This window comes from Portunus trituberculatus, chromosome 37, assembly GCF_017591435.1.
Source record: "Portunus trituberculatus isolate SZX2019 chromosome 37, ASM1759143v1, whole genome shotgun sequence".
NCBI lineage: Eukaryota > Metazoa > Arthropoda > Malacostraca > Decapoda > Portunidae > Portunus > Portunus trituberculatus.
In genome coordinates, this window is record NC_059291.1 from 19,439,639 (window position 1) to 19,465,102 (window position 25,464).

The 25,464-nt window shown below is 39.1% G+C and overlaps 1 protein-coding gene across 1 annotated transcript in view; it reads right to left on the reverse strand.

Annotated features, from left to right (window-relative positions):
- LOC123514374 (transcriptional adapter 3-B-like) overlaps positions 1-25,464 on the reverse strand; it is a 60,816-nt gene that overhangs the window by 7,095 nt on the left and 28,257 nt on the right. The window contains 5 exon segments of the mRNA XM_045272258.1: positions 10,776-10,858; positions 10,861-10,908; positions 18,736-18,833; positions 19,735-19,847; positions 20,435-20,539. Of these exon segments, the coding sequence (XP_045128193.1) occupies positions 10,776-10,858; positions 10,861-10,908; positions 18,736-18,833; positions 19,735-19,847; positions 20,435-20,539 (447 nt within the window).

Consider the following 25,464-nt stretch of genomic DNA (forward strand, 5'->3'; position numbering starts at 1 on the left):
GTCTCCATATCTATTAATGTCCAGCTTTATCTTAAAATCATGAATATTCCTTGCGTTGACCACTTCCACGTCTAAACTATTCCATGCTTCCACCCTTCTATGAGGGAAGCTATATTTTTTCACATCTCTCCTATAAGTGGCCATTTTTAGTTTTTTCCCATGCCCTCTCGACATTCTTTCATTCCACATACACAGATCTTCCCTATCCATTTTTTCCATGCCAATCATCACTGTGTGTGTGTGTGTGTGTGTGTGTGTGTGTGTGTATTTACCTAGTTGTACCTAGTTGTATTTACCTAGTTGTAGTTTTACAGGGCCTGGGCTTTATGCTCGTATGGCCCCGTCTCCATATCTACACTTATCCAATCTTACTTTAAAAGTGTGCACACTCGTTGCAGACACTACTTCTTCATCTAAACTGTTCCACGTCTCAATACATCTCTGCGGGAAACTATATTTTTTAATATCTCTCAGACATCTTCCCTTTCTCAGCTTTTTACTATGCGATCTTGTGCTTCGGATGTCATATTCTTCTCTCAGGATCAGTTTCTCATTATCCACTTGATCCATTCCGTTGATCAATTTATAGACTTGTATCAGGCCTCCTCTCTCCCTTCTTTGTTCCAAGGTTGGTAGATCCATAGCCTTTAGTCTCTCCTCATATGTCATCCCTTCAAGTTCTGGGACCATTCTTGTAGCCATTTTTTGTAGCCTCTCCAATTTTCTTATGTGTTTCTTTTTATGAGGGGTCCACACTACTCCTGCATATTCCAATCTAGGTCTTATTATAGTATTTATCAATTTCTTCATCATTTCTTTGTCCATGTAGTGAAATGCTACTCCAATATTCCTCAGCAAATTATATGTTTCTCTAAAAATTCTATCAATATGGCTTACTGGTTGATTGTTTTCTTCCATCGTCACTCCTAAGTCCTTTTCCTTTTTACTTTCTCCAGTTCTACACCATCTCAATCTTATAGATTCCCACAGGTCGTCTTTCACTCTTTCCCATTTCCATGACATGGCTTTTGTTCACATTGAATTCCATTTCCCACTTCTTACTCCATTCCCAGATCTTATTTAGGTCTTCTTGCAGTATTTCACAATCCTCCTTTTGCTTTATAACTCTGCACAGTTTCGTATCATCCCAAACAAATTTATGTAGCTGTTCACTCTCTGGCATGTCGTTAATATAAATGAGGAAAAGTATTGGTGCCAATACTGACCCCTGTGGCACTCCGCTTTCTACTGCTCTCCACTTGGACTTCATATCTTTAACTACCGTCCTTATTTCTCTCCCCCTCAAATAATTTTCTATCCATCTCAATGTGCTTCCTTTTAAGCCATCCTTCTCCTCTAACTTCCACAGTAATCTTTGTGGCACTTTGTCAAACGCCTTTTTTAAATCCAAGTAGATGCAGTCAACCCATTCCTCTCTCTCTTGTACTCTATCAACTATTCTAGAATAGAAACTCAATAAATTAGTTACACAAGACCGTCCTTTTCTAAAACCAAATTGGCTATTTGATATTAATTTGTTGTCTTCAAGAACTCGATCCATTGTTTCTTTATTATTCTTTCACACATCTTGCATATTACACTAGTTAGTGATACCGGTCTGTAATTCAAAGGTTCTTCTTTCCTTCCACTCTTATATATGGGAACCACCTCAGCTCTTTTCCATTCTACTGGCACTGTTCCATTTTCTATTGAGCATTTTATGATGTTGTATATAGGACTTGCTAGTTCTTCCCTACATTCTTTCAGTATTCTGCCTGAGACTTCATCCAGTCCCATTGCCTTCTCTTCATCCAGTTCCTTCATTAACTCTTTTATTTCAAGCTTGGTTACTTTAATCTCTTTCATATAGATTGTCTCTCTATTACCCTGTGGCCTCTCAAATTTGGATTCTTTAGTAAAGACCTCCTGGAATTTTTTATTTAATAGTTCTGCCATACTTTTTGGGTCTTCCACCATCCCGTTCTTTCCTTTTAACCTCTCTATTGTTTCTTGTTGCCTAATTTTTCCATTTATGAATCTATAGAACAATTTTGGTTGCTCCTTACATTTTTCGACAATATCTTTTTCGAAGTTCTTTTCCTCCTCCTTCCTCACCTTAACATATTCATTTCTCGCTGCATTGAAGTTTTCCTTGTTTGTTGGATGTCTATTTTTCCTCCACCTTTTCCATGCTCCATCTTTTTTCTCCTTTGCCCTAGCACACCTTGCATTAAACCAATCTTTCTTTCCTTCTTCTTTTGGTCTATATTTTGGAACATATTCCCTGACTCCTGTTTTGTATATTTCCAAAAATAAGTTATATTTGTCTTGCATTGTCTCTGAGTTTTCCATCTCCTCCCAGTCTACGTTTTTAAAATAGTTCTTGAGATTCTCAATATCAGCCTTTCTGTAATTTAATCGGTCTCCTTTGTATGAATCGTCTCTATCTTCCTTTCCTTCTTCTATATCTATTTCTAATATTACATGGTCACTCTTTCCCAATGGGCACTTATATCTTATATCGTCATTCATTTGTATACCTCTTGTAAAAACTAGGTCCAATCTCGCCAGCTCGTCGTTTCCTCTGAATCTTGTGCATTCCTTTACTCTCTGGTCCATCATATTGTCTATCATTAGGTTTAAGAATCTTTCTCCCCAGGCTTCTTCCCCCATACCACTTTCATAATTTTCCCAGTCCACTTCTTTACAGTTGAAATCTCCTACTAATATAACTTTTCTCCTTTCTTTAACGATTCTCGTTAGACTCCTTGTTGTGTCATCTATCATGTCTTTATATTCTTGATTGGTCCATAAATTTGTTTTTGGTGGCACATATGTTACAATGATTGTTATCTCTTTTTTATTAATATGCATCTTAATATACAATACTTCTGCTTTTCCTTCCCCACATTCCACTTGGTTGATCACTATCTCCTTCCTTAACATTATCATGACTCCTCCTCCTCTTTTACCCACTCTGTCTCTTCTCCATACATTATACCTATTATCCAAGACTATTTTGATTTCCTCATTTAGTTTTGTTTCAGCCAGGCATACAATATCTGGATTTTCTTTCCTTATGTAATCTCTTAATTCTAATTTACTTGATAAAACCCGTCTATGTTCAGTATACATCATTTTTAGTCTTTTGCCTTTATCATTTTTAGTTAAACTTGTTCCTCTTTTTTCTCTTCCTTCTCGTTTATATACCATTTCTTTATCCTGTCTCCTAAAATTCTCCAAAAAAATGCCTTCTTCTCCTCTTCTGACCTTTCATTATTCTTTTCCTTACTGCTGCTGCCAGTTCATTGTATCTCTTCCTTTCTTCCTCATTTCTATTTTTCTTTATATAGATATCCTTGCATCCTTCTGTTTCTCTAAGTTTTGTTGTTCTATATAATATTTCTTCTGTTGCTGCTTGTGATTTTAGTAATATTTTAATTGGTCTCGTTTTCCTTCTTGATATGGTCCCATTCTGTTTATTTCTTCTACTTCCTCTTCCAAGTTCTGCCTATCTTCGTCATTAAGATTCTTCAGTAGGTCTTTGACTGATTTCATTTCTTCTTTTTCTCTTTTTGGTCTATATTTTATATTTTTTTCTTTTATTCCAAATACGACTACACTCTTCTTTTTTTCTGCAATTTCTCTAACTAGATTTTCTTTTGTCTTGAGGACTCCTATCATTTTGTTTGTCATATTTTCTTCTTTTTCTTTAAGTTGTTCTTGAATCACCTCCTGAAAATTGGCCTTATCTTTCTTATCTTGTGTGTGTGTGTATTTATCTAGTTGTAGTTTTTAAAGGGCCTGGGCTTTATGCTCGTGTGGCCCCATCTCCATATCTACACTTATATAATTTTTCTTTAAAACTATGTACACTCTTTGCTGACACCACTTCCTCACTCAAACTGTTCCAAGTCTTAACACATCTTTGCGGAAAACTAAATTTTTTAACATCTCTCATACATCTTCCCTTCCTCAGTTTCTTACTATGCGATCTTGTGCTTCTAATGTCATATTCTTCTCTTAGGATTAGTTTCTCATTATCCACTTGATCCATTCCATTAATCAATTTATAAACTTGTATCAGATCCCTTCTCTCTCTTCTCTGTTCCAGGGTTGGTAGATCCATAGCTTTTAGTCTCTCCTCATATGTCATCCCTTTAAATTCTGGAACCATTCTTGTAGCCATTTTTTGCAGTCTCTCTAATTTCCTTATGTGTTTCTTTTTATGGGGGTCCACACAACTCCTGCATATTCCAATCTAGGTCTTATTTTAGTACTTATCAATTTCTTCATCATTTCTTTGTCCATATAGTGAAATGCTAATCCAATATTCCTTAGCAAATTATACGTCTCTGAAAATTCTATCAATATGGCTTACCGGTTGATTGTTTTCTTCCATCGTCACTCCCAAGTCCTTTTCCTTTTTTACTTTTTCTAGTTCTACTCCATCTCCCATCTTATAGATTCCCACTGGTCATCTTTCACTTTTTCCCATTTCCATGACTTGGCTTTTGTCTACATTGAATTCCATCTCCCATTTTTTACTCCATTTCCAGATCTTGTTTAAGTCTTCCTTTAGTATTTCACAATCCTCTTTTTGTTTAATGACTCTGCCCAGTTTCGCATCGTCCACAAACAGATTTATGTAGCTGTTCACTCCTTCTGGCATGTCATTTATGTATACAAGAAAAAGTATTGGCACCAATACTGACCCGTGGCACTCCGCTGTCTACTGTTCTCCACTTGGACTTCATATTTTTAACTACCGTCCTTATTTCTCTCCCCTTCAAGTAATCTTTCATCCATCTCAATGTGCTTCCTTTTAAGCCACCCTTCTCCTCTAACTTCCATAGTAATCTTTCATGTGGCACTTTATCAAACACCTTTATTAAATCTAAATAAATACAGTCAATCTCTCTCTCTCTTGAACTTTATCAACTATTCTAGAGTAGAAACTCAATAAATTTGTTACACATGACCGACCTTTTCTAAAACTAAATTGTGTGTGTGTGTATTTACCTATTTGTATTTACGTATTTGTGTATTACAGGGCCCGAGCTAAGCTCTCTGTGTCCTGTCTCCTTGTCCATTCCTATTATATCTCTCTTTCATCTGGTTGACACACACCGTGTCAACGACATCACTGCTCAGTTTATTCCACTTATCAATGCTACGATGTGGGAAACTGTATTTTCTCACGTCATTTGGACAGATGTCCTTTATTAGCTAGATGTCCTTTATTAGCTTTTTTCCATGTCCTTAGAGATGATTACTTGTGGTCACCTTTATCAACTCTCTATCCAGTATGTCAATCTTGTTCACCTATTTATACATAGTTATCATGTCTCCTCTTGTTCTTCTCTCTTCTAATGTGGTCAACCCCAGCTTCCTCAGTCTTTCCTTATAGTCTAACTCCCTGAGTCCTGGTACCATCCTTGTTGCCAGCCTCTGTACCCTTTCCACCTTCTTCACATTTTTCTTCATATGTGGTGACCAGACACATGCTGCATATTCTAACTGGGTTCATATTAAGGTACATAATATCTTCTTCATCATTTCTTCATCTAGGTAGTGGAATGCAAGGCCAATATTTTGAAGCATGTTGTATGTTTTCCAAAAAAATCTTGTTAATGTGTTTCTCTGGTGACAAGGTGTTTTGCACGGTTACTCCTAAGTCTTTCTCCTCATTGGTCTCTTTAATTTTCTCATCACCCAGCCTGTAATCCCTGTTTGGTCTGTATCTACTTCTTCCCATTTTCATAACATGGGTCTTGTCTATATTAAATTCCATCTGCCACTCCTTACTCCACTCATATATTTATCAAGATCTTCCTGTAACTTGTTACAATCTTCCACATTCTTTACTCTCCTCATAATTTTAGTATCGTCTGCAAACATGTTCATGTAACTGTCAATTCCTACTGGCATATCATTAACATAAATCAAAAACATGATGGGACCAGCACTGACCCTTGTGGAACTCCACTGGTTACCTTCTTCCACTCGGACTTCCTTCCTCTCACCACTGTTCTCATTTCTCTTCCCATTAAGTAATTTTCCATCCATTTTGCTAGTTTATCATTTACTCCTCCAATCATCTTTAGTTTCCACATCAGTCTATTGTGTGGTACTTTATCAAAGGCCTTTCTCAAGTCCAGGTAGATAGCATCCACCCATCCCTCTCTATGTTGTAGTATGTCAGTCACTCTTGAATAAAAACATAATAAATTGGATACACACGATCTTCCTTTTCTGAAACCAAACTGCCTTTCACTCAGAATGTTTTCACTTTCTAGATACTCACTCCACTTAGCTTTAATTACTTCTTCACATACCTTGCACAATATACTAGTCAACGATACTGGTCTATAATTTAGCGGTTCCATTCTACTACCATTCTTATATATAGGCACAATGTCAGCTCTTTTCCACTCTTTCGGGACTATTCCTGTTCGTATGGAGGTTTCCACAATATCAAATACGGGTTCAACAATTGATCCTTACATTCATTTAGCAACCTCCCAGATATGCCATCAGGCCCCATTGATTTATTAATATCCAGATTGCTTATAATTTTCCTTACATCTTCCTTAGTAACCATGATGTCCTGCATTTGCTTTATTTCGTAGGCCTTCCTCCCATAAAATGCTCCTCCTTTGTAAACACTTTGCAAAAGTTGTCGTTCAAAATTTCAGCTATATCTCCAGCATCTTCATATACTTCTTCCTGTTTTTACCTTTTCTATTGCCTCCTTTTATTTAGTTTTCCATTTATGAATTTGTAAAACATTTTGGGTCACTATCACAGTTTTCCACCACCCTCTGTTCATATTCCTTCTGTGCTGTTCTCCTTACTTCAACATATCTATTCCTTGCTGTTTTGTAGACTTCTCTTGATAATACATCATTGTTTTTCTTAAGTTTCTTCCATGCCTTTTCTTTGTTCTTTTTTGCTTCTTTACAATTTCTATTAAACCACTGTTTATTATTTAAAGTCCTCTTTCTGTGAAATGACACAAACTTTTTCACAGCAGAGTTATACAAATCCATAAATTTATCGTATTTCAATTGCATATACCTTTTCTGGTATACCACGGACCAGTCAATTTCATTAAAGAACTCCTTTATAAGGTTATAATTTGCCCTAGTATAATTTAATTTTCCCTCCCTGTGTTCCACAATCTTATTCATGCTTATTTCCGTATCCAGCTCAAAGCTTAGGACATCATGATAGCTTTTCCCAAAGGGACTTTCATGTTCAATTTCCTCTTTTAGAGAGATTCCCCTGGTAAATACCAAATCCAACCTTGCTGCAACATTTTGTCCCCTGCACCTTGTTGGTGATCTCACCCACTGTGTCATCAAGTTATTTGTTGCTACCTTTAACAATTCTTCTGCCCACTCACCACCGTTCACCACTTCGTATTCTTCCCACACTATTTCCTTGCAATTAAAGTCTCCAACTATCATCACTCTATCCTTTCTGATGAGTTCTTGCTTCATTCTGTCTAGAGTATTTCTCATCACCATTTGGTACTGTTCATATTCCCAAGCACTGGTTCTGGGTGGTATGTATACTGTTATAATATTAATGTCCCTCTTGCCATCTGTTATAAGCATACTTATCACTTCCTCATTTCTCTTACTATAGTTCACCTCCTTCACTATCAGATCTTCCTTAGTAAGAACCATTATACCACCACCTCCTTTATTTTTTCTATCATTTCTCCATACTTTGTAGTGTTTTACAACAAACCAGTTTAGCTTTATTTCGGGCCTTAGCTTTGTTTCCACTACACACATTATGTCCGGTTCGTTATTTCTTAGGTAATCCATACATTCTAGCCTCTTAGACAGAAATCCATCTATGTTCGTGTAAGTCACTTTTATTCCATTCCTAGTCTCATTCTTCCATGTAATGCCTATTCCGTCTGTTTATTCACCACTTCTTTAGCCTCCCATTTCTCATCCTCCATGTATTTACCTATTTGTGTATTACAGGGCCCGAGCTAAGTTCTCTGTGTCCTGTCTCCTTGTCCATTCCTGTCATATCTCTCTTTCATCTGATTGACACATACCGCGTCAACAACATCACTGCTCAGTTTATTCTACTTATCAATGCTACGATGCGGGAAACTGTATTTTCTCACGTCATTTAGACAGATGTCTTTTATTAGCTTTTTTCCATGTCCTCGGAGCTGATTACTTGTGGTCACCTTTATCAACTATCTGTCCAGTATGTCAATCTTGTTCACCAATTTATACATAGTTATCATGTCACCCCTTGTTCTTTTCTCTTCTAATATGGTCAGCCCCAGCTTCCTCAGTCTTTCCTCATAGTCTAACTCCCTGAGTCCTGGTACCATCCTTGTTGCCAGCCTCTATACCCTTTCTACCGTCTTCACATTTTTCTTCATATGCGGTGACCAGACACAAGCTGCATATTCTAACTGAGCCACACTATGTGAGATTCCCAGCCTGGTTTATGCAAGGATAGATAATAAAATAATTCAAAGAATGCACACATACACAGAATTAAATATCCGAGTTGGGTGTGACAACAATTTTTTTTCATGTGCAACTTTGACTTTGCTGGATGCAGTGCAACTGCAACTTTGCGACTCTATTTTTGGTCCCGCCAGTTGCAACTTGTGACTCTACAACTGCAATTTTTTCCCTGGTGCTACTCCTCTAAATTACAAAGTAAACTTCAAAGCAATAACAGACATGCTTTTTATAAAAGAGAAAACATACACACTCAACCCTTGTTTTTCTGAACTAAATGGTACAGGCACTGGTCCAGATAATGAAAAGGTCCAGATAACACATATGGGTCCTTTGTTTGCCAAATATGGTAATCTGTCTCCTTAGACTTTTGAAAAAACGGCAAAATTTTGTCTATTTTGGTCTCTCTAACCAACTAAACCAAAACAAACTTATCAAAGTCAATTTAACACTAAACTAACAGTAATAGCTGAGTGCACAAAAAAAAAACTTCATAGACATGAAGTACAGTGAGTATACTACCACATTATGCAGCTATCATGCTATGCTGGCTGTGTCCGTATCGCCAGCTTCACTCTACACAGTAACATTAAAAGTCTGTGTCAATTGTGGAATTGCCACAGCTACCCATCGCTCCCCCTGAAATTCTCTATATCTGTTTTTGTGCCAGCTTCCTAGCTGTTGCACATACCACTTCATAATGGCAGCATCTAATGCAGCATCTTTTCCACTCATTACAATTTTCTTTGGTGCACCTTTACCACTTTTACTTGATGATACATCCACACAGTATTTGGCAGAATATTCTATGAGCTTATCTATTGATTTACTAATGTCAGACAGTTTGTTTGGCCACACCATACTCTTCATATACATTCGCAATTCTAGTTCCTTTCTCTAATTTTCTTATTAATTCCAACTTTTAAATCATAGATAGGGCCACTCATGCCTAATGCTCTTGGGAGACATAATCAAGAGTTCTAAGGTACTGAAAAATGCACAAATTAGCTTTTAAATCACTGATAAGGACACTCATGCCTAACACCCTTAGGAGGCATAATTACGTTCTAAGGTGGTGAAAAATGCACAAATTTGCTCACTGATACCAGACAATACACAGTGTTCACAAGTGTCAGCCAGACTTAACAACCACCTGTGCAGCAGCCCCGCCATCTACTGGCTGATTCTGGAAATGCACGAGGCACACATGAATTCATTTGCTGGCCATCAGGACTCAAATTATTAAATTATTATCTGGACATTGTCCAGATAAACCAAAATCTGGATAAACAAAGTCCAAATAGATGAGGGTCGAGTGTATTTGTTATTTTTTACGTTTTTTTTTCAAGTCTAAATTAATATCTACAGGTCATCCTCCTCCTCCATGTCCTCATGGCCAATCTTCTCATCTAGCCGTAATAATTTATGAAAAAAAAAAAAAAAAAAAAAAAAAAATTGTGTTCCTGTTCAAAATAGTTAAAAGTCACAAAAAACTGACAGTACAACTTTGCTTAATCTGACTTTTTAAATGTTTGCAACTTTTGACTTTACAACTTTTGAAATTCATGGTCGAGAAAAGTCACAGTCACATCTCAGTGCCACAATGCCCAGCTCTGTTAAATACATCATTACAACCAAGGGGCAAAACTTTCTAGAAACTTGACTCAGAATAAGAACTGTATATGTAATTCATGTAAACCTTCAGAGCTATTTTGGTTTCTATACATATTATTCTTTTCCTCAAAAGTCCAGTAAAATTAAAGAACCAATCCTTGGATAAACAAGTCATAATTGATGGGAGTGAAAAAAAAAAAAAAATTCTGAAATACATGGCAAACTACATCCAGGTCATTGCTAATGACCAATATGTTCATGCAAATCACATGTAATATTTGAGTTTGGTTTTCAAGTTATACTGAGATGAGAGGGACTCAAAAGCCTAGTGCATGCATGGGATGCAACAAGCCACTAAGAAGTCACTAAGGTGTGGGGAGGGAATAGACCATTAATGCAGCTGTCATCTCTACCACCCACAATGACACCAGTTTTGTGACTGACCAGAGGGAAGGAGCGGGTTGGCATCTTCGCCATCCCTGCCACTCACAGTGATGCCAGTTTAACAACTGACCTTGGGAAGGGAGCAGGCTACTGCCACTCCCAGCACTAACAGTAATGCTAGTTTAGTGACTAACTTGTGTTTACATACTGCTTATGAAAAGAAGTGTGTCTATGCCCCATGTAATACTGATAAATACAAGAAATACTAACCTCATTTCCATAATCTGTTTCCATAACTCCTTGCTCTTGCAATTCTTTCTTAATTTTCTTTTCAAGACTGGATGCACTCCCAAGCCTAAAGACTTAATCAAGCCAGGTCTAGTGAGACCCAAGCCATCCACACCTAGATGGAAAAAAAAAAAAAATTGTAGTTAGAATATGGTTCAGGCTTTATATTTTCCAATCCATTCCCCACAAAATATCCCATAGATTTACAAAAAATTACAGAAGTGTACTTAAGAGTTTCATTCATTATTCAAGTATCCATACTAGTATATACAAACAAAACATTTCTATAGATGTTATACAACAGCCAAATGAAAGTTTACCAAGCAATGATTCAGAATGAAAGGTGTTGATACACAAGTGAACAAAACTTTTGTCCATCATGTATTTATTTTCTTTCCTTTTGAATCATACTATACATATTGAACTCAATATGTCCATTTATTTTCCTTGATTCTTCTTGTTCTGTCCCATATTAGGTATTATAGCAACTTTGCTGTGCCTACCTACATGATGAATCACGAGACAATACACACACTCCAATATGCAAACAATGGTATGACACAATGTAGTGTTAAACTCTCTACATATGCCTTGCTCTCTCTGGAAATTTCCTCCAAGGGGGACAGAAAAATCCCTTGACCAAGCATTCTACCACTATTAACACCCCCTTTCCACATGTGCACACTTTTACTCTATCCTTCCATCTTATCTCCATCTCCCATTTACACCTTCAATTTCACTTACACAAACTTTCTATACAAATTCATTGATTCTTTCAATGTTGCCAGAGTGTCTTCTGATCCATTCCATCACTTCACACTTTATTCATCTCATTTCCATGGCCAGCCATACCACACATCCCATGCATACTTTCATTGCTCACTTCCTCCCATCTTGTTGCTCCACATGTCTCACATAATTCTCTCCATGGCATGTACTCTTGATTACTGTGTCCTATTCTGTGTTCAAATTTCTGATTCATACATCATTGTTGGCAATATACTATGCCTTAAACCTGTTTACATCCATGGACACATTTTTCCCTCTCACAATCCTGGTAAGTATCCCATAATATACTTACTTTTACAACTCTCTTTCTTACTTCTACAATCATCTCAGCATGTTAACATAGTTATCCTTAAATACTTGAACTTTTAATTTTCTCCAACTTCTCTTCTCCTATGACTACATTACTCCATCCACTAGCTTAACTTACCCTGTAAGATATACTAAACTCACACACCTCTAATCCTTTCCTAAAAATATTACCACCTTACTTTTTTTCCTACATTCACCATCACTTATATACACATTATAGAATTACTCAGTCTCACTCTCTGCAAGCAACATTCTCTATAAACAGGCCTGCAGGCAAAAATCATTCTTATCTTCCACTAAAACTTCCTATTCTAGCCTCGATTCCCTTCAAACCCTAGGAACATCACACATTCCTGAATCATTTATGCTCTTACATCAAGACCACCTTTACACAAGTACTTGTCAGAGAGAGAGAGAGAGAGAGAGAGAGAGAGAGAGAGAGAGAGAGAGAGAGAGAGAGAGAGAGAGAGAGAGAGATATATATATATATATATATATATATATATATATATATATATATATATATATATATATATATATATATATATATATATATATATATATATATATATATATATATATATATATATACAGTAATCTCTCCCATATCCGAACAGCCATTATCCGAACCTTGTCAATATCCGAACCATTCCTAGACTGGCCCCACAAATCCAAACATGGGCTCTGAGTGGTTTGAATTTCCCACACGCGACCGTGGGGTGTGGCGCTTGTGCTTCCCGCCTCTCACTCAACCTCGGTCACGGCTGGCCCGGGTAACTTCTCTGTTGTTCTCCAACTAGTGAACGTTGGCTGTATACTGGCGATAATTTTCGGACTAATATGGCCCCTCCACCTGCAAAACGACCCAGGAAAGTGCTGACTTTGGAGAAGAAGCAGGAAATATTACGTTGGTGTGACGAAGGGCGGTCAAGTGCACGCATTCAGGAAGAATTCGGCATCCCAAAGTCTTCCCTTTGTGATCTGAAAAAGGCTCGAGAGAAAATTGCAGCCTACACTGACGATTTTTCAGTTGCATCAAAGACCGGCAAGAAAAAGGATAGAAAAACGATGGCTAAGCCAAAGAATGTTGAGCTAGACCAGTGTGTTATAAAGTGGTATCAGCAGCAATGTGCTAGTGGTGCATGGTACTGAACTTAAAATGGCTGCAGAGAGATTTGCAAGCAACATCGGGCTGCAAGGATTTAAGGCTTCAGAAGGATGGCTTTATCGATTTAAACTACGACATGGGTTAACCGGCAAGAAAGTGTATGGTGAAAGTCTTGATGCAAATGAAGAGGTAACTGATCAGTACTGCAAAGAAGTAAAAGATTTTATGCAGAGAGAAGGGCTTTTACTTGAACAGCTGTACAACGCTGACGAAACTGGACTGTGTTACTGCTCAATCCCAGAAAACACATTAGCAAGTGTAAAAGAAAAATCAGTGCCTGGTAGAAAACTATGCAAAGCAAGAGTGTCGCTACTGTGTGGTGCAAATGCGCTGGGCTCCCACTGTCTGAAGCCCATGGTCGTGGGTAATGCAAAACAACCACAGTGCTTGCATGGCATGATGGACTCGCTCTCAGTTCATTATGATCATTCACTGAAGGCTTGGTTTAATGTGAAAGTGTTTAAGAACTGGTTTTTTAAACATGCTGTGCTCGAGATTGTGCGGTTCCAGATGAAAGTGATGAAGGTGAGCAGAGAACAAGTGCGAGCTCTGATTTTGCTGGACAATGCTCCCACTCGCCCGCCAGCATCTGAACTTGTTGCCGAACACGGACGCATCAGAGTGAAATTTTTACCATCAAACACAACTTCCCTCATTCAGCCAATGGATCAGGGAATTATTGTAGCTTTTAAGAGGCTGTACAGGAGGAGGTTCCTGGAGGAAGTAATGGTGGTAGTGGATGAGGAAGAAAGAAATGTGGACCAGCTGACTCTGCAAAATTTGAAAAACTACAACCTTTGCTCTGTCATGCATAACATATCTCGGGCATGGAATGATGTGTCCAGTTCTACTCTGGCCAATGGATGGAATCATCTCTTACATAGGACTGAGCCTGTGGTTATTTTGTAGGGTTTGAGGCAGACGATTTTCATCATCAATTTGTTAAGTCAGGGGAAAATACCACTGTTGATGACATCAATAACTGGCTGGAGTGTGATGAGGGAGACCCAGGACAACAGTTGCTGACAGAGGAACAGATTGCTACTGAAGTGCTAAACCCAGATGAAGGCGACAAGTGAAGATGATGATGATGATGATTCTCTACCATCACGACCACCAACATCAGAAGTCAGAAAGGCTCTTGATATTGTGCTTGATTATTTTGAACATCCAGTCACTTCTAAACACATGCAGAGCTATGGACCAATGTTTAGGATAGCTCGTGATGATCTAATTAAAGCACAGAATCAGTGGTCCAAGAAACAGACGAAAACAGAAACATTTTCCAACCCCACAACATCTCATCACTCGCCCAGACCGACATCGACGCTGTCAGGTTCACTGTCACCTGACGATGTACCACTGCCCAGCCTACCTTCATCACCACGCACTTTAGATACACCTCAACCCTTCCAGGTTAGTATTGTACTGTATGATTATATATGTAATGTGTTTGATTATGATAATGTATCGTTGTGGGTAAAAATTTATTTGTTTACAGGGGTGACTCGTTCAGTTATCTGGCCATTGTTTTCATAAAATGATATTCTCTGCATTTAAGTGTTCATCATATTGTGAAAGTTGCTTCCATTTTTATATATAAGAAAATACTTAACTAAGTATGTATGCATCATACCACCAACAGGATATTGATGTTGAGCTGAAGTCGGCATTGGAGGAAGCAGATAAGTAATGCGTACACAAACATGTCGCCACTAGACCACATGGGATGATGAAACAGGCTCACTCACCTCCCATAATGTATGTACATATGCACTACTATATTGTATTCTTCCAATACAATTCTCTGATTTCTGCAAATAAGTGATTTGTGTGTATTTCTATCCACTTTCATTCATTTAGACATTAAAAATTGAGCACTACAGTGACGTGGTGAAGGTAGGAATGAGATTTACTTTTACCTTGCGTATCCGGATCCTCGCAATATCCGAATCCCCTGTGGCCCAATTGGTTCAGATACGGGAGGGATTACTGTGTGTGTGTGTGTGTGTGTATATATATATATATATATATATATATATATATATATATATATATATATATATATATATATATAGTCAACCCTCGGCTATCGCGACTTTGGCTATCGTGTTTTATTGCTATCGCGCACCCATGAAGAGCTCCTAAAATTTCATTATCGCGACCTCAGATGCCTGCTATCGCGCGCCCCGCCATGACGTCATGGAATATCTGAGCGCTCATTGGCCAAAACCGCCTTCCCGCCAAGATCAATTCGGCTATCGCGTTTTCGGCTATGGCGCGGCTATAGCTGCCCCAATTATATATATATATATATATATATATATATATATATATATATATATATATATATATATATATATACAGGCAACCCCCGTTTAACGAAGGGGTTACGTTCCTAAAAAACACTTCGTTAAGTGAACCGATTATAACAAGTTTAACCCCTGATTTGAACTTCCATTGAGAGTAAGCAAAGTGAGAGTGCATCATAGTAAAGTAAAAGGTTTAATGAAAGTAAAAATTATGAAGTTAAACATTTAGGTAGTTTAGTTTAAGTCATTATAATGTACACTAATGTATGTATGTACGTAACTTTATAATGTTGATGATCTTAACTTTATGAAGGAGGGAGAGTGAAACGGAAATACACTAACCGGCAACCTGTGGAATGTAAACAAAGTGCGCATCATGGTACTGCATACAAAACTTATGTACCATATTTCCACAAGGCTTTCCATTTTATCCATTGTAGAGTCACGAGTTCTGGTGGTTCTTTTAGCTTACAAGGAAGATGAGGTCTCACTAGCCTTCTTAATAGAGTTTCTTGACTTGAAAATAGTAGACAGTAGATGGAGTCAAGCCATGGTGGGAAGCAATGTTATTAGTTTTCTGGCCTTTCTCTTGTCTGTGAATAATACCCAGCTTCACTTCGAGAGTAAGACACTTCCTGGTCTTCTTAGGAACGTTAGGCCACATTGCAGGGGGTTTTGGTGGTAAGTTGAACTAAGGAAGATGAGCTGCTGGTGACGCTGTTATGTTTTGACTGGGCAGTGAGTGTGTGTGATCTTGATCTTGATCTTGATGCTAAAGGTGACACATAATTTCTTCTGAGTCAGGCCTTTGTATCGGCAGAGCCTGTGTTGTCCACGAGAGGCTTGATCATGATCTTTATTCTACAGGTGTCTCAGGATTTCTCCTGAGGCAGGCCTTAGTACCAGCAGCTCCTGATGTATTCAAAAGCCTGTCAGCTTGCATGATACAGTGGGGCTTTCAAATTTGGAAAAAAAAATTACCTGGATAAAACTTCGTTAAAGCGAGTTTGGTGTTTGTTAAACGAGCAGATGGTAGTAAAATGAAACCTTCGTTATAGCGAAATTTCGTTGTGTGAACCTTCGTTAAACGGGGGTTACCTGTATATATATATATATATATATATATATATATATATATATATATATATATATATATATATATATATATATATATACAGTAAAGTCCTGGGTTACGTCGGTCTCGAGTTACGTCAAACTCGTAGTTACGTCAGTCCACTATAAGGCAATTTAAGATTAAAAAAATTGAAAATTTATAAATTGTAAAGTGCGGAATTTATTGTTATTGTTGGTGGTTGCCCGCCACACCACCCGCCTCACGCTTGAATACAACAACACCCTGCCTCAGTTCCACCACACCATCGCCCCTGGCAAGAGTGTTATCCTACTTCTGCGTTTACTGACTCAAGTTCTTAGTATCCTTCTCAATGGCACCAAAGAGAAAACTTCTTAGTGACAGCAGTGATGCTAAGAAAAGGAAAACCATTATGCTACAAGAAAAAGAGGACATAATTAAAAAACATGAGAAGGGAGGCAGCAACTGTGTGTGAGGGAGGGAAGAAGAAAATGGGAAGCCCATTACCATGACAAGGGGGAGGTTGACGACCTTGAGGGCTCGCACACCCATCACAACAATAACAACTCCGGAGCCTTCGCCTGGCCACATGACGCTCACAGCTGACTTGCACTGTCTGCGCCTGTCTGCTGATCCCTATTGCCCTTTCTTATTGCATTTCCTGCCCCGCTGCCCATGCTTCTACTCCCACCGCACTGCACTACGCCCCAGCTGTCCGCCCTGGGCCACAACATTCAACCTGCCCACCTCCTGGCGGCCTCAGGCGCCCACCCTCTCGGCAACCTGCAGTCCTTCGTTCGTGGCCCTAATCAACAACAAAAACAAGCTTGTGTTTCATATTCCTACATAGTTGTAAATAATATAACAATATAACCTTTAACTTACCTGAATGACCATAAACAATGATTGGTTGAAAACTCGATAATATGCTTTGAAATGTACAGAAACTCGAGTTACGTACAAAATTGACTTATGTCATGTTTCAGGAACGTAACTCTGACGTAAACCGAGACCTTACTGTATATATATGTATATATATATATATATATATATATATATATATATATATATATATATATATATATATATATATATATATATATATATATATATATATATATATATATATATATATATATATATATATATATATATATATATATATATATATATATTATATATATAGCAAAATGGGATTATGTATGTTTGCAATCATTGTAATGTATGTATGGTTAGCAGTAACTAGAAGTCATTGTAACTTATTATTATCATTATTATTGTTATTATCATTATTATTATTATTATTATTATTATTATTATCATCATCATCATCATTATCATTATGAGAGAGAGAGAGAGAGAGAGAGAGAGAGAGAGAGAGAGAGAGAGAGAGAGAGAGAGAGAGAGAGAGAGAGAGAGAGAGAGAGAGAGAGAGAGAGAGAGAGAAGCATGTTAGACCTGAATGAGTGACGTCACTCAAATGGCAGGAAAATATACCTGGTAGCACAGACCGCCAAAAACGGCTGCAAGTAATGCTACGGAGTGTGGACTGTCATCTTTATTTATTTTTTTTCCTTGAAAATCTCAGGTGCGGAAGTTCGGATTCAAAATTTCGCTTTTCTGCACGTCTCTGGTGCGGAGGTACGGACTTAAGATTTCGTCTTTCCCCACGTCTAAGGTGCGGAGGTACAGACTTAAAATGTCGCCTTTCTGTACCTGTTACTTCCGCACTCTTGAAAATTTTTCCACACTTCGAACCTCCGCACCTTGTTTGGTGGTCCGCAGGTACGGAGGAGCGGAGGCGCAGACCGAGGTAAGAAAGTGCCTAGCTCTGTTAATTAAGTAGTGTACCACTAAAGATGTAAAAAAAATATATGAAAAGAAGCCAGTCATTTTAAAGATGTGTTACTAAATACATCACCTTATTATAAATCAACTCTCAGTTGGTTTATAAGGTGTTATTCCAACCATCATATAAAGCAAATTTTTGGAAAACATTTTTTGGTTCATGAAGTTTATTGTACACTGGGACTAAATTAACATCAATTCCAATGCCAGGTATTTATATTTTCTTGATTTTCAGAGTTTTTTTTTTCATACTTCCATTATCTTAAAATTGTCACATTATTTTTTCAAGAGTTAATCTATCCAAAGTTTGGGAACCACTATATCAAGTCTTTCTATTACAGTGGGTAATTTGGTACAGCTACATACAAGACATAAATACATTTTTCATCATACATAGACAATGTCATAATTCTAAGAACTCACCTTTATTTTCAATATCAGAGACTAAGACATTCTCTTCCACTAGGCCTGCAATAAGTCGTTGTGTGAGGGGACCCAAGGGTGCCACATCATCACTACACCTGTAGCAGAAGATATGTTTGTGTGGTGAAGGTAGAGCTTACCATTCATGAAGAGGCAGAATAAGAAAATGGTAACAGAAAACACTACATGCCAAGTTACTCCTTAATAACTATAGGTCGTAATTATCAATTCAGCATAATTGCGACCTGTAGGATGCTGGATTAATGATTCTGCCAGATAACAGTTCTGGTTAAAAGACAGCTCAACATCCCACCTAATCCACCTTAAAAATATTCTGTAAATCAGTTTAAACTGATTAATGAGATGAGCTCTGCTGATAAAACCTTTTCTGACAAAACCAAAGCTGATACTTACTTTCTGGTCAATACCAATATCATCAGATTATATTGTTAGCAAATATACTGAGCAATTTGCACAGATACAGCATTGCCAGATTTTTTTTTTTTTTTTCAAGAATTTCAACCTTATCTTCTATGGATAATGAAGTGTTTGTACTTATACAATGAGGAGCATTTCCTTTATTCACTGGAGCTATGGTTGGAGCTAATACTGATCACACTTAATAATAAATAGAGTGAGACAAACTAAAATGGGATTCCACCAGTGTTTGGCAGCAATGCCAGCCGTTTCTGCAGCAAATAACTAGCTTCTTTTTGTAAACTGTTTTCTTTTGTAATGCTGCCTTGCTTTCTTTATTCTTATACTACTTCTGTTTCACAATTACACTGCTTCCACAGCCTGTTTTTTTCAAAACTCTATTTTGAAAAATTTTAATACATTTGATCATCTTTCCAACAAAAGGAGCAGGTTGGTGTACCAACCCAGGAATTTATAAATACTGCTAGCTAAAATCAATACCAAATTAGTAATGATTGACCTGCATTTTCATTAATGGTTTCAATGTTTATCATTTATGCATTAAAAATAGATATTACTCACCCATTCATATCCACTTCCTTCAATAATTTATCAGATAAGTCAGAGTTTCCAGATTCTCCCTTGATCCCCTTCTTCTTCCCCTCAACCAGTTTCAAGCCTTCCTTTTGTTCATCCTAAACATACAGATAGAATTAATTTCACACTTTAAGTAAAATCTAAAGCTTCTTTACAAAATGCAACACAGAATAATTAGTATCAATACAGACTGACAATCACCATTTCAGCATTGTTGCTTCTAAAATCATCTCAAATCAGCAGTTTTCCCCAACTAGTCAAGGTTTACCCATTGATCTCTCTAATAAACCTCCTGATATGTCTAAAAAGACTTAGGTGTGTCTGGTGTGACTTTCACCTGAACATAGATAATACAGTGACAATAACTTGCTAATATAACTCCATATAGATGTTGATAATATGTTTATAAAATATACAGTATTCCTGGTCGAAGCTTTGATGTTATAATATAGTGTATACATGTGCACAAAAGTCTTCTAAAACAATTTTGGCAAGCTATGATTGAAGTGTCCTCTATGGCTGCACATAATGAACTATTCACACAATCATGACATGAGAATTAAAAAATTAATGAATAAAAAAAAAAAAAAAAAAAATATTGAATATAGTCAGCTGAAAATATCCGAATAAATAATGCTGGAGTTTCTGTGGTGAATTTATATTACTGATAAGCACATGACAATACCTGCAGATCTTCCTGGGCCCAGCGTAGAGTGTAATGGCGGCCCAAGGGAGGCGTCTTGTAGTAGTCACTGTCATCATTTGGAGCATTAATCACGTCTTCCAGCATCTGAGACAAACACTTCCACACATTAGTTTTCATATAACACATCAAAGAATAATGACTTTTCAGTTACTAACATTAATGTAGCAGAGGTGGAGGAAGTAGCAGACACCTACCGAGACAATAATTTACTCCCAGCAAGGTCTAGTAGCACTAATTCAAGGAGTGATGTGAACTTTTCATTAAAGCTAGTTGTGATCTCACTGAATGTTTCCCTTTGTGTCTCACAACTCAAGGGGGCAGTCACAGCCTGCCCTCTAAAGACAACTCTCCTACTTCACTCAAAACTACAAACACTTACTGTAATGTAATTAGTCACTTTACTAGCTTTTTACTGGAATGATTGTAACGTAATGAATCAGTTTACCACCTTTCATTTGTATACCTGTAAATAGCATAGTGGTGGTTGTAAGTAGCTACGTTTGAATGTGTGTTATCGGAAGCTCAAACCTTCTCTTCGAAGCTCCTATTAGGGTTTGCTTTATACTAGCAAGAGTTGTTTTCATATGTTGGAATTTTGTACTGGGCAGAAGGGAATAAGAAAAGTCGGCAGAAACACAGGTCGTCTCACTCCACCTTACTACAAGCTATCTAGGCTTTTGCTTCCCCCAATGACTGTGCTACCTTAGACCTGCGCCTCATCCCAGAATTTGATGGCCAGTCTCATCCAGTTGTGGAGTGGCTGGAGAAACTGGAGCTCGTGTGCAAGTTGCGTGGGATCACTTAGCTGCACAATATCGCACTGCTACGACTCTCCGCTGGGGCGTTCTCAGTGTACGGATAAAGAGAAGTACAAGAGTATCAAAGCAGCGCTCATCTCTGCCTTTGCTACTGACAAGTTTTTGGCCTACGAGCAGTTTGTCACCCGAAAGTTACGTGATGCCAAGCCGGTTGATGTATACTTAGCCGACTTACGCCGCCTCGCTGAGCACTTCGGTGGTATTTCTGATGAAGGTCTAAGTTGTGTGTTCGTGGCCGGCCTTCCTGAAGCTGCTCGTCATGTCTTGAAAGCTGGTTGTCGCTTGGAAAGCATGAGTATCTGTCAGCTCCTGAATCGCACCCGAGCCGTCCTGGCGGATGACAGTTTGGGTGTGGGGTCACCACCACACGTTTCCTGTCTCACTCAGCATGCAGCGACTCCTGCCTGGTCAGGTGATGGTGCTGTGCGCTGTCTTTCCTGCAACCAGCCAAATCATTATGCCCGAGACTGCCTGGCTGGACGTGGCGCACGAAGAGGAGGGTGTGGTAGTGTGTGTTGCTACAATTGCGGCCGGCAAGGACATCTAGCTTCAACGTGTTCGGGAAACACGCAAAGAGAGGCGAGCTCAGCGCCAACCTCCTCTCTGCATCACCAATGAAAGGCGCGTTACCGACTGTGAAATTGAATGTTAACGTGAACTGCGAAGCTCTAGTGGATACTGGTTATACGAAGTGTATTGCGCACGTTTCCTTGTGCTCTAGTTGGACCAAAGAAAGGGTCAGGGTTGTGACTGTGAGTGGGGAACCTTACGAGTGCATGGGGTCGGGAGTGGTGAAGGTTTGCCTGGCGTCAGGAGTGTCCGTGCACGTGAGTGTTGTTGTAGCGTCTTCAAAACCGCTTAACTTTGCTTTCATTCTCGGTATGAATGGTATAACGGCACTACACGGTGTTAGAGTATGCTCACAGACAGATGTAGTGTTTGGTTTAGAGGAAGAGCAGGGTTTGGCTGTGGCAGCTGCTAACTCGCCAGACATTGATGAAAGGGATTTTAAAGTGACCTTTGACACTGAAACAAAACAGTGGACAGTATTGTGGAATTGGTGCAATGGCATGGAACTGCCACGATTGTTTAACACTGCATTAGAATACGAGGTGCCAAGTGAGGCTCGGCAAGAATATGAACGTGAATTAACTCAGTGGATTGCCAACGAGTGACTGGTTCCTTATGATGAGAGCATGTACAGGCCAGTGAGAGGAACTACTCTGTTAATGGCTGTTGTTCAGCAAAACAAACAAAAGGTCCGCCCCGTGCTTGACTTCCGAGAATTAAATACCCATCTTAATCTGCACACAGCTGAAGCGGACGTGTGTACAGAGAAGATACGTGAGTGGCACCGACGCGGTCAAAAAGTTTCTCTCATGGACTTGCGCAAGGCGTACCTACAAATCCACGTACACAAGTCCCTCTGGCCTTATCAAACTGTTGTGTTCTGTGGAAAAAGGTACTACCTAACAAGGTTAGGATTTTGGATAAACATCGCCCCTCTCGTCCTCAAAAAGGTTCTGGATCGCATTCTGAGTTGGGACGAAAAGATTTATAGCGCCACTTCTTACCTGGACGATATCCTCGTGGACGAAACCATCGTGACGGCAGCGGCTGTGGAAAATCATCTTGGTGTGCAAACTACCTGAGTGGGTGTATGATGGGACTTGGGTGTTAGGCATCAGAGTCTGGGGGGAGGGTCACAGCCTTGTTTGGAGACGCGACAATGAGATTGGTGAACTACCGGAGAAGTTAACAAAGCGGCGTGTGTTTTCAGTCTGCGGCCATAAACCTTGTGGTCATAAACCTTGCGAAGCTAGATGCTACTATCAAAGACCTAAATCTCGCCGTCTCCTGGAATATGAAAAAAACTGGCTCTAATGACAGATTCCCGTACAGTATACCATTGGCTCCAGGACACTTTATCAGGAAAGGCACGTTTGAAGACCAAAACCTGTAGTGAAATGTTGATTCGGCGACGATTGGAAACTTTTAAAGCAGTAACCGTGGAGTTTAACTTGCACCTTAAGATCAAGTTTGTGTCTTCAAGGATGAACAGAGCCGACGAGTTGATGAGAGTGCCAAAAAAGTGGATGTCTTTGACAAATGATTACGTGTCCTGTACGGCTGTTACTGCCGTGTCTGACCAGGACATCGCAAACATCCACAAAACAACTGGCCATCCAGGAATCAGACACACGCTATTCTTCTGTAGAAAACTTTACCCTGATGTTCAACGTGAGCAAGTGCGTAATGTCGTGCTACATTGTCGGGAGTGCCAGTCAATTGATCCTGCGCCAGCGAAGTGGCAGAAAGGGGAGTTAGGGGTCCCCAATATATGGAGCAGAGTTAGCATGGACATTTGCCATGTTCACAATGAACACTACCTGACACTGATCTACTGCAGGCTGACGTTATGCCATCTGGAGAAAACTGAGATGTCAGGACGCAATTTGTGTTATTGAACAACTGGAATCTGTGTTTTATGAGCATGGAGCACCCCGCGAATTGCTAACCGACAACGCTGCCAGCTTCCGTAGCTCGACGTTCAACAATTTTGCAAGTCGCTGGGGCATGGCCGTCAGGTACCGGTGTGCCAATGTTCCATCGGGTAACGGGATATCAGAGAGGAGTCACAGAACAGTCAAGACCATACAAGCACGAAAAAGTTGTTCTGTGCCGGAAGCTGTATACAGGTACAACACCCTGCCACGGGGGAACGATGCTGGGTCTTCCCCTGCTAATATGATATTCTATTACAAAGTTAGACTGCTTGGTATTGATGGAGTCTCCCAACATGATCAAGCGTCTGAGGAACACCATCGCTTTAGCGTTGATGACCATGTGCGATGCAATTCTCGTAGCTTAGAAGGCACTGTGACCCGGATTGTGTCTGCCCAGAATGTGGAGGTGGATGGAGTGCCTCGTCATGTGAGGGACCTGAGGCTTGCAACGGTAAAGCTACACACCAATAACCATCTCTCAACAGAGGAAACGACGGCTGAGGATAATGAAGAAGAGATGCTCATCAGCGTGGATAACTCTACAGCGAGTGTGGGAGAAGAGGACCAAGAGAAGGAAGAAGAAAGCGACAGTCCAGGAAGACCATTTCCGCGACGTAGTTCAAGACAACGTTTGCAATATAGTGATCTTTAGGATCACGGGGGAGTGTAATGTAATTAGTCACTTTACTAGCTTTTTACTGGAATGATTGTAAAGTAATGAATCAATTTACCACCTTTCACTTGTATACCTGTAAATAGCATAGTGGTGGTTGTAAGTAGCTACGTTTAAATGTGTGTTATCGGAAGCTAGAATCTTCTCTTCGAAGCTCCTATTAGGGTTTGCTTTATACTAACAAGAGTTATTTTCATATGTTGGAATCTTGTACTGGGCAGAAGGGAATAAGAAAAGTCGGCAGAAACACAGGTCGTCTCACTCCATCTTACTACACTTACCACACACACACTCTTCACTTAAAATAAAAATTTAAAAAATGGCGACTCAAAACCCAGCCTTGGAGTCCCCTTCTGGGGAGGGGACCAGAAATGTCCCCAGGTCAGACTCCTCTCTTGATAATGATCCCAATTATCTTGACACCTCCCTCAACTTTTTCTACATTAACTTCTGCAACATTCGCAGTCTTAGACCTAATTTTCAATCTGTGGAACGTGGTACCACCTCTCCTCTACTAAACCTCATCTTTTCTTCGCCAAAACACAGCTGTCTGAGGCAACTGACAGTAGCCCCTCTGTTCCCTCCTACTTTCTCTATTCTCATTTTCGTTCCAAAGCTGGATGTTGCGTCTATGTGAGCAACAACTTAACTTGCTCTCGTGCCCACTGCCCACGCTCTCAAATCTTCTGAGTTTTCCACCATCTGGCTTTGACTCAATAGTCACTCTCTAACTAAATACATCTGTGTTGTCTATCTCTCCCCTAACTCCTCAGACCATAGTAAATTATTTGACTATTTAACTTCCAAAGTGGAGCACATTCTGTCCCTCTATCCTTCCGCAGAGATTTCCATTCTTGGAGCACATTATGTCACTCTACCCTTTCGCAGAGATTTCCATTCTTGGAGATTTCAATGTTCACCACCAGCTTTGGCTTTCCTTTCCCTTCACTGACCATCCAGGTGAACTAGCCTTCAACTTTGCTATCCTGCATGACGTAGAGTAACTGGTGC